At 46.6% G+C, this 16,543-nt stretch overlaps 1 protein-coding gene across 1 annotated transcript in view; it reads left to right on the forward strand.

Moving 5' to 3' along the window:
* The first annotated feature begins 8,669 nt into the window (after positions 1-8,669).
* FLT1 (fms related receptor tyrosine kinase 1) overlaps positions 8,670-16,543 on the forward strand; it is a 108,308-nt gene continuing 100,434 nt past the window's right edge. Inside the window, exon 1 of the mRNA XM_057366678.1 lies at positions 8,670-8,995. Within this exon, the coding sequence (XP_057222661.1) occupies positions 8,944-8,995 (52 nt within the window). The 5' untranslated portion in view covers positions 8,670-8,943. The remainder of the gene's footprint in view (positions 8,996-16,543) is intronic.

A 16,543-nucleotide genomic window follows, 5' to 3' on the forward strand; every position in this document is an offset into this window, starting at 1 on the left:
CGCAGCCTGCTTATCTCCTTCGGGGGGAAAAAAAACACGACCTGAAAAAAAGAGTCTGTTTCCATTTGAGAGAGTAAAAAAAAAAAAAAAAAAAAAAAAAAAAAAAAAAAAAAAAAACCAAAAAAAAACCCAAGCTGAGACCTCTGCCCTTTTACAGCTCATGGTACCTGTTAAGTACGAATCCACAAAATAAGTTTTAACCAGCTTCTTCTAAGGATCTTCACCCTTGCAGAATGGTTGTCCTAGGAAAACCACACGTGTTAAAATGCTTGAGCATCTTTCTAATCCAGTTATCCCCAGGAGAGATTATAGGGTTAAAAAAGACATAACCCTGTATTGAATTAGATCTTTGGGGCCAATTTGACTGCAAAAAGTCTCTGTGTGTTTGAAATATAATACATATTCCACAATTGTTCCTCAGATGWTGTTATGGTTTTCATTGCCTCATGGTGTTCAGGCAAACATAGGTTTGGATTTGGTGAATGCAGCCCAGTTCTTGGCTTCTCCAAGTTGGCTTCTCCATCTTCCYTCTGCCCACTACTGGGACTGAGAAGAAGTCATTGCAAACTTTGAGGATCTCAAGAGAACTATCATCAAAATCTTCTGGTCTGCTCTTCTCATCTTTCCTCTTTTTTGCCCACAACGACCTAAACCTCAGCTTCAGGAAATGACTCGGTGTATTTGCAAGGTAAGGACACACATGAACCATACCAGCAGATCCTGGTACTTGTAAGGTTAGTTTGTGCACAGATCGTTCTCCCTCCTAGACCCATAATGGATTCTGTGTGCTGGACCTAGAGGCAAGAGAGCGTTCCCAGATGAGATATGTAAGCACCTGATGGTCAGCTCATAGGCTTGTTGAGTCAGCAGGCAGCCCTTGTCTGCATCCCCCATTCATRCTGGTCTGCCAGTTACGGTTTTCCTGCACTGAAGGAAGCAAAGATGCTCATTTCATAGCAAGGAAATGACACCGTTGCATCACTGAAGTAATGACTGACCGCATGACCACTAGTATGTCGTGGAACTAGAAGTGAAATAATCTTGTTACTATCCCTGTCAGTTAGTTTAGGGGGTTTTAAAACACTTTTATGCTTTACTTTTTTTGCTTACTTTCAAGGAAATGTTCTGTGGATAAGAGCTATCATAAAACTGTTGTCTTGAAAATCTCAGTTACAACTGGAGAATGAAAGAAAAGACAATTTTAGTGCATTTTGTAAGAAGCTCTTTTATYCTCACTAGACTAGTGGAGCTCTCCTTAGTCTTCCTTGCTACTTGCAGATGGAGCTGGAGATATCTCTGACATGTTTAGATAAACATTGCAGCTAGAGACAGCTATGTGAGGTTCTGGGCAAATATTGTAGTGGATTTTCTTTCTTTCCATTTCTCCAGTAGCTTTGCATYGCTACTGATTTAGCCCAGTTTAGCCCTGGACCCAGAGCTCCAAGCTTGTGTCCTGAATCTTGTCTCCTGAAATGGCTTTCCCTGTGGCTGTATAAGTGAAACAGCACGTGGGGCAGGGAGTACACTGATCCTGCTATTTGGGGCACATGTGGTGTAACCATACGCATTACTCTGGTGTTGCAGGACCTTGACAGTGCTCTGTGTATCCCACATTTCCCAGCACAGTTCCCAAGACACTCCTGTGAACATCATTTCTGTGGCCAGAAAACTGTTTGCTTTTCCTCACATTTTATATCTGATTTGTTCCAAAACAATCAGGCCATAGGCATTTGTGCACATCACTGAGTCACCACCTTCTCTGTGAGCAGCAGCTGCGTGGGCTCCCAGCATGAAGGCCTGGTTTGTGTTAGGGTGAGGGAAACACTAAGCCTCTGGGGGCTAGTGCTTGGGGTGGTAGAGGAAAAGAGCTCTTCATTGTAAGTTTGGTTTTCTTTTCATGGCCCAATATTTTCTTGGGTAGTTTTCCCTTTCTGACATGTTTTGGTTTGGTTTTGTGGTTCTTTTGCTGACCTTCTGGTTGTCTTTCCCACTGAAAGGCAGTGACCTTGGCCCAGTGCCACAGGGAGGATATGTAGTTAATCCTTTCATGTGGTCTTGGCTCTTTCTAAACATTCATCCTGGTACGGTCAGGTAGTTATGGCTCCAGGAAAGGCATATATATATATATCCTCTTGGATAAAAAGAAGAAGAAATGGTTGGAAACTAAATTTCAGATGCCTGGGAGATGAAGCCAAGAGCACTACATCACCACCACACTAACCCAGCTATGGTGGAAGTAGGTCATTCCCATATTGATGCAGGTGTGTGTGCATGTGAGTGGGGTCCAGCATACAGTGGAAATGCTTACTAGCGTTCTTCTATTGTATTTTTCAGGGACAAAAAATTCTTGTTCCACTCTTTTATTTCCTGTACAGTAAAATATTGCTGAATGCACATATAAAATTCATTCTGTAGTATTTTGTAAGAAAACGTGCATTGTAGTAATTTTGCTTTTAGTAAGGTATTGAAATCACTAACATTCTGCTGTATGGTCCTGACCAGAACAGGAGATGTGGGCAGAGCCAAAGTCATATTGGATGTGCCAGAGACTGGTGAAGGCTTACTGATTCTCAAGTGAGCCAAGGGCAGAAAACAGGTCATGAGAGCAGTTGCTATACCAGCAAGGAGCTCGAATATGGAACAGCAAGTTTGGGGGAGAATCAGGTACACAGACAATGATCAGGGTCAGACCCCGTCTGATGGTTGCCCAGTATGGCCACAGTGGTACAAGACTTGGCACAGATGTACCTGTGTGAGCTGTGGTGAAGCACAAGCATGGATCAGTGCTGTGGTTTCAGTTTCAAAGCGACTCCCAAGGAACAGGAGGGGCAGACTCTCTCCTCTGGCTTTCTCCACATCACCTACTGCAAGAGGAGGCAGTGACCCTGTACTGGACCAGCTGAGCTCCAGCCACTGCAACTCCTGGAAAGGGGATACTCTCCAGGCCCAAGTATTCCAAACTTCCCAATAAAATACCAGGTAACCTAATCAATTGCTCATGCCACTTAACTGATTCTAATGAAAAATGAGCAGCATCAAATTATGTGCTCACGTTGCCTCTACTTTCTTGTTATGGTTAGACAGCTGACTGCTTTGTCTGCCCTCAGAAATGCACCTGAGTTTGGTGCAGGTGGGAGATTTGGATGAAGATGTGACCCAATCATGGCTCTGAGCTGTCATACCCTTCAGTGAATGGTGGACAGCAGTGCTGTGAGGTTCTTCTCCAAAATTAATTCTTGGCTGTGGCTTTTGTTTGTCTTTGCCACAAACACTGACTGGGTACAGAGCCAAGAGTCTGTACAACACAAGGGAAAGCTCAGCCTTGCTTAGGGAGAGCATCATCACAGCTGTAGTTTATGTTTCTGCATACATTTACCTATGCATGTGCCTGGGAGCAGGTGTAAGGAGCTGTCCTGGTAAGCACTGTAGTGCAGAGAAGAAGTCTCAATTTTTACTTCTCACAGTCCTAGAGAAAATTAAGGAACTTTACTTCAGTTTACATGCAATTTTTAATGCATTGGGCAAATCGAAGTAACATAGCAGCTAAAGTTATAACGATTTTGATAAATGGGATTTACTTGATAGTGTGCTTCTTGAAGACACCTACCAGAGGATGCCAAAATAATGGTGATTGAAAACACCTCATTGAAAAGAGAGAAGAAAAGAAGGTCAGAGGAAAGTCTTGGATAGAGCAGACCCAGTCCATCTCACCTCACATCTTGCTCTAGCTTACAGCCTCCCCAGTAGCTAGATCAGTATGAAAAGATAGATTACTTTTCTAGCTCTCACAGTCCACTGCATATCCTATTGTATGATGTGCTCTACGCTGTACCAGTGAAATGACCCAGGCTATAAGTGGCTCTTCATAGAAAGCATGCAAGTTACATCCTGGATGATTTCATCAAACTATTTTAAATTGAGGCCCAGAGAGAGTTCTAAGCCTTAGAAATAGCTGGGCCAGTGGAACTGACAAGGGACTATGGGAATGGAGGATGGTAGACAGAGAGCACTGGAACCCTTCACACTGATTCTGCAAAAATTTTAGTGTTTTCAGGTGATCAACTGAAACGGTGCCCTGATTAAATTTTCAATCYAGTGAGCACCCAGTCATCTTGTATGAAGTCAGCTGGCAGATGCAGATTCTGCAGAGGATCTGCAGAGGAAGATGAAGTCAGCTCTGCTTTGACACCTTTCCTTCTCTCCCAACAACGAGAGCTTGGGACCATCTCAAGACAGTCTAGTCTGCTCCTGTGAGGTGTCTACTCCTCTGCTGGGAGTACAACAGACATCATGATGTCCCTCAGCTGTAACTCTGACCCATGCAATCTCCTGTGGGCAGGCATCTGTTCCTGCAGGTACTGGTGGTGGCCTTTTGTATAATGCTCTGAACATTGGAACCAGTGCCACACAGAACTATTTTGAGCATCGGGGCAAATAAGAAATTGTTTCCATGACTAGAAAKAATCAGGTCACATTGGGAGGATATCAGCTTCTGGTGTGAATGAGATTATATTTGCCAGGTCCACAGGAAATGTCTAAGCAATTCCTCCTGGAAGATTTGGCTAAAGCCTTGACTCAGGATATTCAAAGTGCCCCGTTTCCATTGGGGAGCAGAAAACACAACTTCAGAATGTGTCCCAGTGACTTGACAAAGTCATATCCATAGGGAATTACCACTCCACTGAACTCCTGAAGCCAGACATGCAAGAGACAGAGAGCGGACAGGGGTCAATGTCCTGGTTGAGTCTTCAGCTATCAAAAGTCCTGTGTGCTCAGGGCAGTGTCTTTGTTCCTTTGTCATGGTAGTCTGCTGTGCAGCATGGACCTAAGATGTGAGTGCCTTCATTACTCACTTTCTCAATCAGATTTCCTACTCCTTATTTTCTRTCTTGTTACAATGAGCCTTGTTGGCCAGGAAGGGGCAAGAGATGCATATCAGAGAGTTGGTGCTTTTGCTGCCTGATAGCTTGATAATTTTATTGTCAAATGTGAGAGTTGTTCAAGCAAAAGCCTTACTTTTGGAAGCAAAGCTTTTTGTTTGCTTTTAATTCAAGCAAAAGCCTTACTCTGATCTTCCTTCAGAGCAGAGTAAAATTCAGCAATACAAGGTACTGCTGGATTGCAAGTGAACACTGCAAACAAATGTTTTCTACTGTGAAGGCTGTGTCTCCTCTCCTTTTCAGCTTCTATAGTGCTGGAGATTGAGCAGATGATCAGYCTTGCAGGAATGTTTGCCTGAAATGTTTCAAAGAGGGCTTACTCTCAGCTGCTAAATTTGGCTGTTTTCCTTTCTAGTATTTAGTAATARTATTTCTAACAAATGTTAGAAAAATGAAATTTCCCACATTTCAGAGCTGAAGGGAACATAACAACTGTTACGTATCTGTTATTCATAGAAACAAGAAATCATAGAATATTCTGAGTTGGAAGGGACCCACAAGAATCATCAAATCCAACTCCTGGCCWTGCACAGGTTACCTCAAGAATCACACCATGTGCCTGAGAGATTTGTTCAAACACTTCTTGAACTCTGGCAGGTTTGGTACAGTGGGGAAGCTATTGCAGTGACGGGTCACCCTCTGAGTGAAAAACCTTTTCCTAATATCTGTACAAAACCTCTCCYGACCCAGCTTTTGTTATTCCCATGGGGCCTATTACTGGTCACCAAAAAGAAGATATAAACTCCTGCCCCTCCTCTTCCCTTTGTAAAGAAGCTATAGACCACAATGAGGTCTCCCCTCATTCTCCTCTTCTCTAGGCTGAACAAAAAAGTCACTCGAGCTGCTCCTCCTAAGTCTTGCTTTGAGGACATTCACCATCTTGGTCACACTCCTCTAGACACACTCTAATAGTTTGATGTCCTTGCTATATTGTGGCACCCAAACCTGGCCCAGCACTCAAGGTGAGGCCGCCCCAGTGCCGAGCAGAGCAGGACAATCCCRTCCCTTGCCCGGCTGGCAATGCTGTGCCCGATRCCTGCCCAGGATGTGTTTGGCCTCCTGGCTGCCAGGACTCACTGACACAAGTCACTAACATGAGTCACACTGCAGACTTTTATTCAAATTGCCATTGAGCTTTCCTGTGTCACTGCTCTCCAGCAACACCTGACAGACCTGTGGTTATCAGGGTCATCCTTCTTGTGCTTCTAGAAGCCTAGGACATTTGCCAGCTTCCAGTCAAGTGGGACTTCCCCAGATTCATTCTCGCRCTCCCCAGGGCCTCTCTATGAGAGAGTGGGCGCAGCCAGTGTCACTCCTGGCTCTGTCCCACGCTGAGTCAACCTCTCTTGTGCAAGCTGCCAGCTCCATTTGGGCCTCAACCCTCTCTTTGGTTTTCCCTGGCTCTAGAAACTCACTCTGTTCTCCATGATCCCCTTCTCTGCTGTGAAATGTGCTTGCACCAGGGCTGTTCACCTCAGCRAGTAATGGTTGAATTCCACGAACAAATTTGTCTTCACCACTCACTACTTAGCATCAGACCAAGGCCTAAGATTCTGGTTTGAAGAGATCATGTTGCCTGCAGGATAGATTTTTGCCTGGGACAGATCTATGATTCTCTCCTTAGTGTTTGTCCAGCTAAAGCACCTAAACTACTCTTCAAAGTTATTTTGCACCCTACTAAGTGTTGTGAATTGCATGACTGTAGTACACAAAAATCTGCAATTCCACACAACCCTCCTCTTCACACATGCATTGTCCATCTGTCTGGATGTTTCAACTTAGGTGTTTAGACTGTTTCATCCAGTTCCAGGCACAAGCGTCCTATTTTCATTCTGCTTTATAGGAATATCTGCTTCTTCCTTCTTCCCTCTATCTTACTACTGGGGTCTTTTCAGTCTACAAGCTCCACATCTCATCTCTCCCTGACTTTTGCATATAAAAGAATGAAGAGAGATTAGGAGCACATCTTAAGGTTTGGCCTCTCTGGTCCTCAGCTACTTGAGTGGATCGGGAGTTTATGACATCTGTTGAAGAACGAAGAAACTTGCCAAAATAAGGTAGTCTTTGGAGAGCCAAGAGTGAATGCAGCTGTGACGTAGGAAATGTGAAGAGGATGGGGAAGAACTGGTGTGGCACAGCCGCTGGGCTCGTGATGGGGTCTGCTTCATCTCAGACTCAGCACGTACTCAGCACTGGGTTGGCCAAAGACAGGCACAAACTGTTCTRTGAGGTCCTTCCATAGGGGGCCTTCCTCCTAGGGGGTCTAAGCTGTCAGAATGCCCAGTGTCCCTCCCAGCTCTTGCTGGTCTGTCCTCCCTGGCTGTTTTCCCAGCTGCTGTCCTCTCCAGTGGAGGAGGTGATTTTGTGTGAGTCATCCTCTTCGGGAAAGAAACCTCTGGGTTCTTCCCCACATGGTGTGAGCAGCTGAGGGGGAAGGTATCCATAGCTATTTTATTTTCAAGGTCTCAGCTGGGGGCAGGAAGATTAGAAAAAGCAGACTTAAATTTGTAGCTGAGGGTGTAGCTTATGAATAGGAGTAGGACAGACGCGTGCAGGAAATATTCTCACAGACTTTAAAGCTAAACAGTTCTCAAGTTAAAAACAAAACCAACTTCTTATTTTTTTTTTTTTTTCTTGCACAGGATGGTCTGGTGGGACACAGGAGGTCTGAGTTCTATTTGTATCTCCTGTCACCAGCTTCCTATGACCTTGGACTAGCTGCCTAACCTCTCTATGCACCCCCATTTCCTTCTCTGTAAAATGGGGATGATATTTASCTGCACCATGCAGACACTCCTGTGCTTATTTCACAGCATAAAAATATAGGAAGGGCCATACTGGGTCAAACCAAAGACCTGACTCACCTAACAGCCTTTCTGTGGTTACACAGGGAAAAGGTGGAAACACAGGCCTTGAGTTTTGCTGTCACAGGATCCCTGCTGATTTTCATAAAATATGTATGGGAAAGGTGAGGTGTGTGCAGAGGGAGGAGAACTGTATTTCCAGTGCTTCCCTGGATRTTACAGGGCAGTAAATGCCAGCAGGAGCACTGGCAGGGCAGATTCCCTAAGCATGCTTAGCCGGTGCTGCCCCTTCCTGGCTTCCCTGCTCTGAGCGCTCTCAGTGCTGCTGGCTGGGGACCCTGCTGATCTGGATCACGTCCCTCGCAGGGCTGCCTGCCCTTCTCCGCGGGGAAGGCGGGGAGCGGAGCCCCGGCCCCCTGAGGCACTGGCAGCGCTTTTGGGTGTTCCGAGCATCCCGCCCGGCAGCCGGGTGGAACGGCTGTATGGCCCCGGCCCGAGCCGGCACCTGGCTTAGCAGCCAGTGACGGGACGCGGAGCTGTCGGGGTTCTCCCGCGAACCAGAGAGGGACTCGGCGGAATGGGGACCCCACCGCTCAGCGTTTGGTCCAGGGATCGCGAGTCTGCTGCACGCCCTCCGCGGGGAAGCCTGGCGACGTGCGGGCGACGAGTCCCGCTGCCCGCCCCTGCAGCGCTGCGGCCGCGGGGCCTGGAAGCAGCCCAGCGCCGGGCTCCGGCGGGACGGCACGGCCGGACTCCCTGGGGGGCGGCCGGGACCGGGAGACCCGCGGGGCAGCGACAGCGTGCCCGCCGACGGACGTGGGGGGACGGGTCCCGGGGAGGGCGTGCTCCCGGCGGAGGATGTGGGCGGGGGGGGCGGAGGGGTGCACAGCGAGGGGTGGAGAAGTTATAAATCAGCGAGGCTGGGTCTGGCGGGTATCTGATGCCCGCAGGAGGTGAAGCTGGCACAGCGGCCCGCAGCGGATACTCCATTTCCGCAGGTCGGGTCGGGCCGGACCGGGGYGGGTGGGTAGGACTCGGGGGCTGCTGGATGCGGATTCCGCGCCGTGCTGTGCCGTTATCTCCGCCACCGCGAGAAGCGCCCGGGACCGAGGAGAGCCGGTCGGACCCCAGCCGGCGGCTCTGACCCTGCCTCGCTGCCGTCGTCAGGGAAAAAGCCCTGCGYTCCCGCAGGCAGGACCATGCCCCGCCAGCTGCTCTCAGTGCTGCTGGGAGCCGCCCTCCTGCTCGCAGGTAAGGGACCTCCGGGACGCGCTGCCGCCARTCAGACCCGTCTCTGCGCGGAGCTCTCCGCTACGGGTTCTCAGTGATGTTCCCCGTTGGCTGCGCCCCTGACCGGTCCCGCCGCTCCCGCTTGTCGCCTGGAGCCGGCGGGCACCTGCCTTTCCTTMGCCCCTCTCCTCCGGGCAGTACCGGGGAAATGATCTTCGCTTTTCAGGGAGCGGCGAAACGCCTCATCCCTGAGCAGTTGTTATCCTCTGTATCCCTGTCGGCGTGCCCGGCGGGTCCGGCGGTGCGGAGCTTTAGGGCTTCTCCTACCCCAGAGAAGGCAGTGGTGGAGTGGAGGCGAGCTTCTCCCACGCACAGGTGACCGCTCCACATCATCGGGAGTTGTCCAAACCGGTGCATCACGGAAAGACAGAAAGAGAGCATGTCTTGGCTGYAGGGCCCGCTTCTGTCCTTCGTATTTTGTTTTCGAGTGTCCCAGTTCTGTCCCTGAAACGGCAGAGGTGTGCGTTTTGATCGCAAAAATCCAAGTCCCTCTGTCTCCAGCCCGAGCAGGTCGGCGGAGCATCCGCGGGCGCTGCCTGCGGGGGTGGCCCGGGGGTCTTGCTGGAGAGTGGGATGGAGCTGCTCTCGGGTGCCTGCATCCCGCAATGCTGAGTGTACCGGGATGGATYACTGCAGATTTGATGTTCTTAAATGAGTTTTATTTTACTTTGAGCCAAGAGCCAGTCTCGGTGGGCCGGAGCGCTGTGGATAGACAGTGCGTCCCAGCGTTGCGTGGCTGGTCACCTGGGAKCAGGGGTGCGTGGTGGCCGGGCAAATGCGAGTCCCGCGTGGGCTCATCGCTCTGTAAGGCCGCCGATCTGCAGGGATACCCCGCGGAGAGGGGCGGACCGGCGGTTCCGCAGCCTTTCCACGCACGAGCTCCCTGTGTCCCACACGGGGCTCCTGCGTTCTCTCCGGGACAGGGCGTCCGGCCGTGGGCTGCTCCCACTCCCACGGGGACGGCTCTCTGTAGAAAGGRGCTGGCGGCAGGCGAGCAGCGAGAAAAAAAACCGGGTGGGGAAGGGAAAAGCCGAGCTACCCGTGGGACAGCCGTCGGGTCCCGCGTTCCTGCGGCTAGCGGCGCGCCCGCTCGCCCAGCCACGCTGCCCTTGGCGAGTGGCGGGGGGCTCGGTCTGCTCCGCGCCGCTGAGCCCACGGGAGCGGCCTCGCTGCCTGAGGCTGCCCGGGAGGAGAGCTGGCGGGGCTGCTCCGACGAGACGTTTTCCTGCTCGGGAAGTGCTGATTCATCAGCTTTGATACAGATATATAGGTATTCTTCTACTTTTTTTCCTCTTTCTTTTCCCCAGGAAAGCACTAATTTCCCCACATTATTTGTCTCYGCCTAGGAGGCTCTTATGCCCAGGATGAAATAGGCACAGGGATGGGACACCCACCCTGGATACAGGAAATGTGGGTTCAGATCCTTGCCAAGCTTCCTTCACAGCTTGAGTTTGAACTTCGGCGTCCTGCTCCCACATGGGCTCCTGCAGTGACCAGCTAKGCTAGGGGACCGGCTTCCTCTTTCCTGTCGGAAAGGTTTTCCATTGTGCAGATCATGGCAAACCCACTGCCCAGGGAGAGGGTGGACTCTGTGCGCCAGGAGCTGTGAGAGACCCTGTTTCACCTTCCTGTTCATGTGCACCCTAGACCAATCCCAGTGGGAAAAAACTTGGCTTGCTTAGGGGAAAACCTGGCGCTCTGGGCACTGGGGACAAACATCCCAAGGTCAGTTCAGGTGCTGTAGACATTGGAAAGTTGCTTCTTTGTCATTTGGCTAAGTGCCCTTACAACTTTTTGCTGGAAATTCATATCCCTCCAATGTACAAGAAAGTGTGCTCAAATTAGAATTTAAACAATTTTGGACTGATTAATTTTGCTGYTTTTTTTGTTTGTTTCTGGAAAAGCATTCTTGCTCAGCTTTCTTTGGACATCACAAATAAGTTGACCATGCTTCTGGCCTGCTGGCAAAACTCTTCATAGTGGCCTTYGCAAGGAGGGTTTCAAAGTTCTTGGTCCAGTGTTGGGATGGTTTGTACAATACATCTCCCTGTGCTTTTCCTCCCATTTCACCCTCTGTCACTGTTCATTTACCTACTCGGGTGCCCAGCACTTCCTGATTCCATGCTCTTGATGAAATTCAATCCATCACTGCTCCCCCTTGTAATTCAGTCTCTGCAGGTGTCTGCTGAGCTTCCATTTGCTTGCAGGTGAAACAGTGAGTGGTTCGGAAGGRCCCTGGAAAGAGCTTCATAAGGAGGTGACAGAAGGAGGTGTTTTGGCTCGTATATAGCTATTTAATTACTGAAATTTCCCCAAAGCAACATACAGACTACAAGCTTTGAGAGTCCTCATTTGAAAAATGAGATTGAGGAAAYTGAATTTATTTGACATGTGACTGTTGGGTACTTCAGCTCTCTTGTGCACACGCATATTTTGGTTAACTTGGGAAAGAACAATACTTTTTTCCCTGGGTTTGACATAATACTCACATACATTTTCTTCATATTTAAATATATTTATTCTACAAATTGTATTGCACATGCTTGCTAATGACTGTACACATAACGATCCACACAAATATATGGTTGCTGTATTAAATTCATTTTCCCAATCCTAGACTTTGTATGATTATAATTTTAATTACTAGCATTTGGGATTGGAAGGACTGTGTTTAAACCCGGAAAATATCAGASTACAGCCTGGATCAAGGCTTAAGTGCCATGTTTTCAGAAACATAAACTAGTGATTTAGCTGAATTGCCAGCTGTATTTCTGGCTTTCTACATGAAAGCAGTACTTCACAATTAGCAGCTGGAAGGTAAATAGACTCTATTACAGTCTTATCTGTGAACAGCACTATATGATGTCAGTTATTTCAGTTGGAACCAGAACATCAAAATCCCCAGTGGACTTTTCAATTTCATGGTCAGCTGGAAAAAATGAAGTAAGAATTCCAGGTCAAATCTAATCAGTGCTGAGGTTAATTTCTTGCAATAACTAACCTGACTTCTCTGRAAGTGCTGTTCAGACAGAAGTTCATATATTAATGTTTCAATTTGATTTGAGTACTTGCTGAAACAATGACACRAACAGAAAGGTCTAATTCAGGATTAGGGCTGGAGTTGTTAATAAAGTTCAGAAAAACCATCTTTCCTACTTCTTCTGGTCCCTCATAGAAAGAGGGCTCCCTAAAAAATTCCAGACTGTATTCACATAAAGCAGAAAAGTTAAACATTGCTATATAATACAGATCTAAAATAAATGTGTATATGGCATTAAAGCTTCAAACCTTCTGATATTGATAAAGAAAATCACTTACACAGCTTACTGATGTTTTACCRGACAGGTGTTTTGCTCACATACTCCACACAAAACTGGATTTCATTCTCTTACAGCTGGTGTAAATTTGGAACACCTCCTTCAGGCTGGGCTGGCATCTTCTGGATTTACAGTTTGTGCTGGACTAAATCAGGACTTGGACTGTGGTGCAGTAAAGATCTCCATATCCAGAAGCACACAATATATTTAAAACCCTAAAAATTTATCACTGGGGAGATTTGAGAGGGTTTTTTATGGTGTTGGGTTTTTTTTTTACATCCGAACAATAACAAACAAGCTATTTTTTGTCAGATGCTTCAAAGACTGAAACCAGTAGCTCTTCACTGTGTGGGTGTCTAAGACAAAAGGAAATTGTCCGGATTTTSAGGACAGTTGATAAGTCCTTACTCTTTAATGTGGTTTGGAAACTTCCAACACACTGTTTATCAGTTTGCTACTTTCCATGTCCGACTGAGATTGGGAAAGGAAGAAGCTCAGTAGAAGAAGACTGAGGTTTGGTGTCTCAGAAGTCTGTGTCCAGAGGGGCTGTGATGGGACTTCAGCAGCAAAATTGTGCCTTTGAATCTCCCAGAGTCAGGGTTTGGGACTTCCTGTTGCAGCCCCAGGGGRAATGGGAAGCAAGAGCTCTGCAAGAGTAGGTTTTGCATGAAATACAGGATGCCCGATCACAGTCATCTCTGCACTTGGAGACAAGTCTCTCTTRTGAGTGTGAGACCTTCAAGAAGCGAACTGCTCCCTCCAATGATATGTTTTGTCTTCAGATCTCACCCCTGCCCCCAGTAGTCTCTTTTTTCCTCTCTATCAGTATTTGTGAGAATGTAAAAAAATATATCTGTATGTATTTGAGCATGAATTCTACCCACAGACAGAACCAGGCTCTTCTCTGTTTGCCCTTGTGATGCATCCTTATTGTACATATTCCTGCAACTGGGAAGCAACTTTTCCCTGGCATCCTCTGCTGGGAATGGCCTCACTTCTTGATGCACCATGGGGAACATCTTATCCTAACATTGGTTCAGTGGCTGTCAGGAAGGTGTCCACACAGTTTTCTCTTACTGAGATGCAGAAGTTCAGTTTCATTCTCCTACAGTTGGAGATCACTGCGATGTAAACCCTGACGCTTAAAAGAAAAAGTTATGCTGCAAGCAAGWGTTGGGAAACTGAAAATGCAGGCATTAGTGCTTTCTCCAAAGCCAAGCATGGCATAGCATCATGCCTTTATAACCAGCACAATGAACCCATGATGGAACTAAGCAAAGTACTCACAGATTAAGAARCCAACAGCATGGGAAAAGATATATAAACTACAGATTTCAGAAATACTTTTTTCTGATGATATACATTGAGATGTATGAAGAAATTTGGACAGGAAATGGGGATGACTGTTTTTTCTCTATTAAGTCATGTTTGAGTTTGGGGTGTTTTTTGTGTGGCACAGTGAGTGGAGATGTGCGAGACTAAAGATGAAGAGGAGGGTGATTTAGCTGGCAATGCATCAGTATGTTCAAGACCATTACAGATGCTTGTGCAATAATTAATAGATTATTAATCGTCTTTCCTTGACTTTTGTTTTTCTTGTATTTACACAGAAGCAAAAGGTTCATGTTCATGGTGATCTGATTTTACCCTATCTGTTGTTTTCCCCTCAAAATACAGTTCATTTTTCATAACTGAAATCCGTATCCACAAAGTTAAGTCACCCCTTTATGATGTTGTTAACACTGATTTCTCTTGGCATGACTTTTCTGGGTCTTGGTGCTGCTTTTCCAGCATTCACTGATACATGGCACTTGTGCAATACAACTTCTTTTTAGGTTGTATTTCTTCTTTGGGAGCTATGACCTTGAAACAAGGGTCTCTGCTGTTAAGGAAGCTGAAGGTTGGCCAAGGGGCTGGAAGGCAGCTGCTTCTAAGATTTCAGTGGGATGAAGATGCTGTGGCAATGTTGTGACATTATTTCCACTTAGTGCCTGGAAATGGGTGAAACAGGCAGGACACAGAGGTCCTTGAGAACAGGGAGCCTGTGAGCAGATGTCTCTGCTCCTCAGATGTTCCCTCAGGAACATCCTGTGCTCTGGGAACAGACCCCCTGCTTAGTGCATGGGGAGCGACAAGGGATGAGTGTGAGGGCTTTTCCTGAGAGGAATTTCACAATTCCACATAGCTCACTTAAGCGTCCTTCCTGTGGGATTCTTTCTTGACACAGAGTGAAGGAATTCACCCCTTTTGTTCCCATTGTCATTCCTCTGTGGAAAAACCTCTCATCAGGAACACCATAGAGTGATGTTAACAGAAGTGGGAGTTGCCATCCTGGATCAGACAAGGGCTCTATTTAGCTTCATGTCATTCTTTAATGGTGTCCAACATCTGATCTTCAAGGAAGGTTCAAGAAGCCTTGCAGGAAACAAGGCTAATTGATAAAATTTTCCATAGGGGAGTTTTTTKKTTTTTTTTTTTTTTTTGTAGTATGATCTAAAATCCAATATTATTTACTAAGAAACCATGGGAGGGTCAAGGAAATTAAAATTTAATTGTTGCCTGTGTGTATGCAAGTGGATATTACATAGTGAAATTAAATCACATTATATTTTATAATCTTCTTGCTCTGTAGAACTGAAAGTGTTTGGGGGGAAACCCCACCTTTCTTTGTCTCRTGTGGTGATACAACTGACAATCACCCTCACCTATTTTATAAGYATTATTGACAATAATTTCCTAATTTAATTGAGCCATAGGCAAGCTTGCCAGAGGATTTCTGCATGTGCATCTACCTTGGACTTTGTGCTTTAAATCTCATTTAACAGCAAAGTGGTGTTTGCTCCCAGTTGATTGCAAGGAACTCCTCTGTGCTGACTGTTCCAGCTCTTCTCACCTCTCTGTTTTAAATTGTTGTGCTGCATTATTTATTTGCTCTTGTTTTGAACCCAGAGGTTTTACTTATAGCTCTGTTTTATAGGCTTAAGTGGAGTGGATGGAAAGTCAGTTCCTGACTTGTTTTTTCGTCTCAGAGAGCTACAGGACAGTTCGGTTGTAATGATGGATCTTTGGAAATAATAACCAGCAGCCTCCAGCAAAGTGGAAATCCTTCAACTTTGCTTTACATTTTCTTTTACATAGTTGTAATTTGTTTCTGTGCCTAAAGCTTTATGATTACTACAGCCCCGGGTGAGTGTGACARGCCTGTGTTGCTGGCTGAGCTCATAAGTTACTGGCGGGTAGGCAGTTTGTCTGTCTGTATGAGTCTTCCAAGTCAGTCCTATTATATTGCTTYATTTGTTCTGCCAGGTAACCTGTAACAAATTTAAGTGTCAAACTGGTAAAGAAATTTAATTGGGTCAAGAAAATTTACAGCTTTACTCTAAATTTCTAGGAATTATAAGTTATCTTTGTGTCAATTTTAGTGCACTTACTTTCTCTTTATACCATATCAATAATTTTCTACTCTCTAATTAAGGKGATGAACTTTCCTGAGGAATATTAAACTGATGATGATGTGCTAGGATCTGTCATGGTAGAATTAGACCAGAGGCACAGTGGTTGCTGACACATGTCAGTAAGTGGATCTGATGCCTCATGGGCATAGTCTGGATGGGGCTCTCTATGCTGTRTGAGCAGCACAGGCTGAGTCATGTGTGGAGACACAAAATGACACCCGTGGGTGAATGCTAGTGGCTGATCACATGGCATACCCTTTAGTGGGCAAATGATGGAACCACAGCCACTTCTCATCTGAACGGCTGGAGCGGGGTCTCCATGTAGGGGCCAGGACAGGCACATCAAGGGGGAGAGGTGTGAGAGCCACATGGATTTGTGCTGAATGAGGGTGTGAAAGTGTTGCCATAGCTTACTCTGCTATCACCAGCCTCAGTGCACCTGTTTTGTTTTGGTTTTAAGCTGRGCATCTACTCTGTTGTAGTGAAGACCAGACTAAGGTGGACGCAACTGTGATATTTCTCTCTTATTCTTAGCACACATCATGCATGTGTGTGTGTTTTTCTTCCTGGGTGGGGTTTATCAAAGTGGTGATCCCACAAGGGTTCATAAAGGAGGTGTCAGACTGTACATTTAGACGTCCATTTTCAATTCATATTTCATCAGGAAATAAAAATTTGTGGCTATGTTTGGTATTATTTCTTCTCTCAAAGTATGTACACCTTGTATCACCAATGCA

The sequence above is a fragment of the Malurus melanocephalus genome, unplaced genomic scaffold (assembly GCF_030028575.1).
Source record: "Malurus melanocephalus ecotype Western Australia unplaced genomic scaffold, MMel_1.1 scaffold_70, whole genome shotgun sequence".
Lineage (NCBI taxonomy): Eukaryota > Metazoa > Chordata > Aves > Passeriformes > Maluridae > Malurus > Malurus melanocephalus.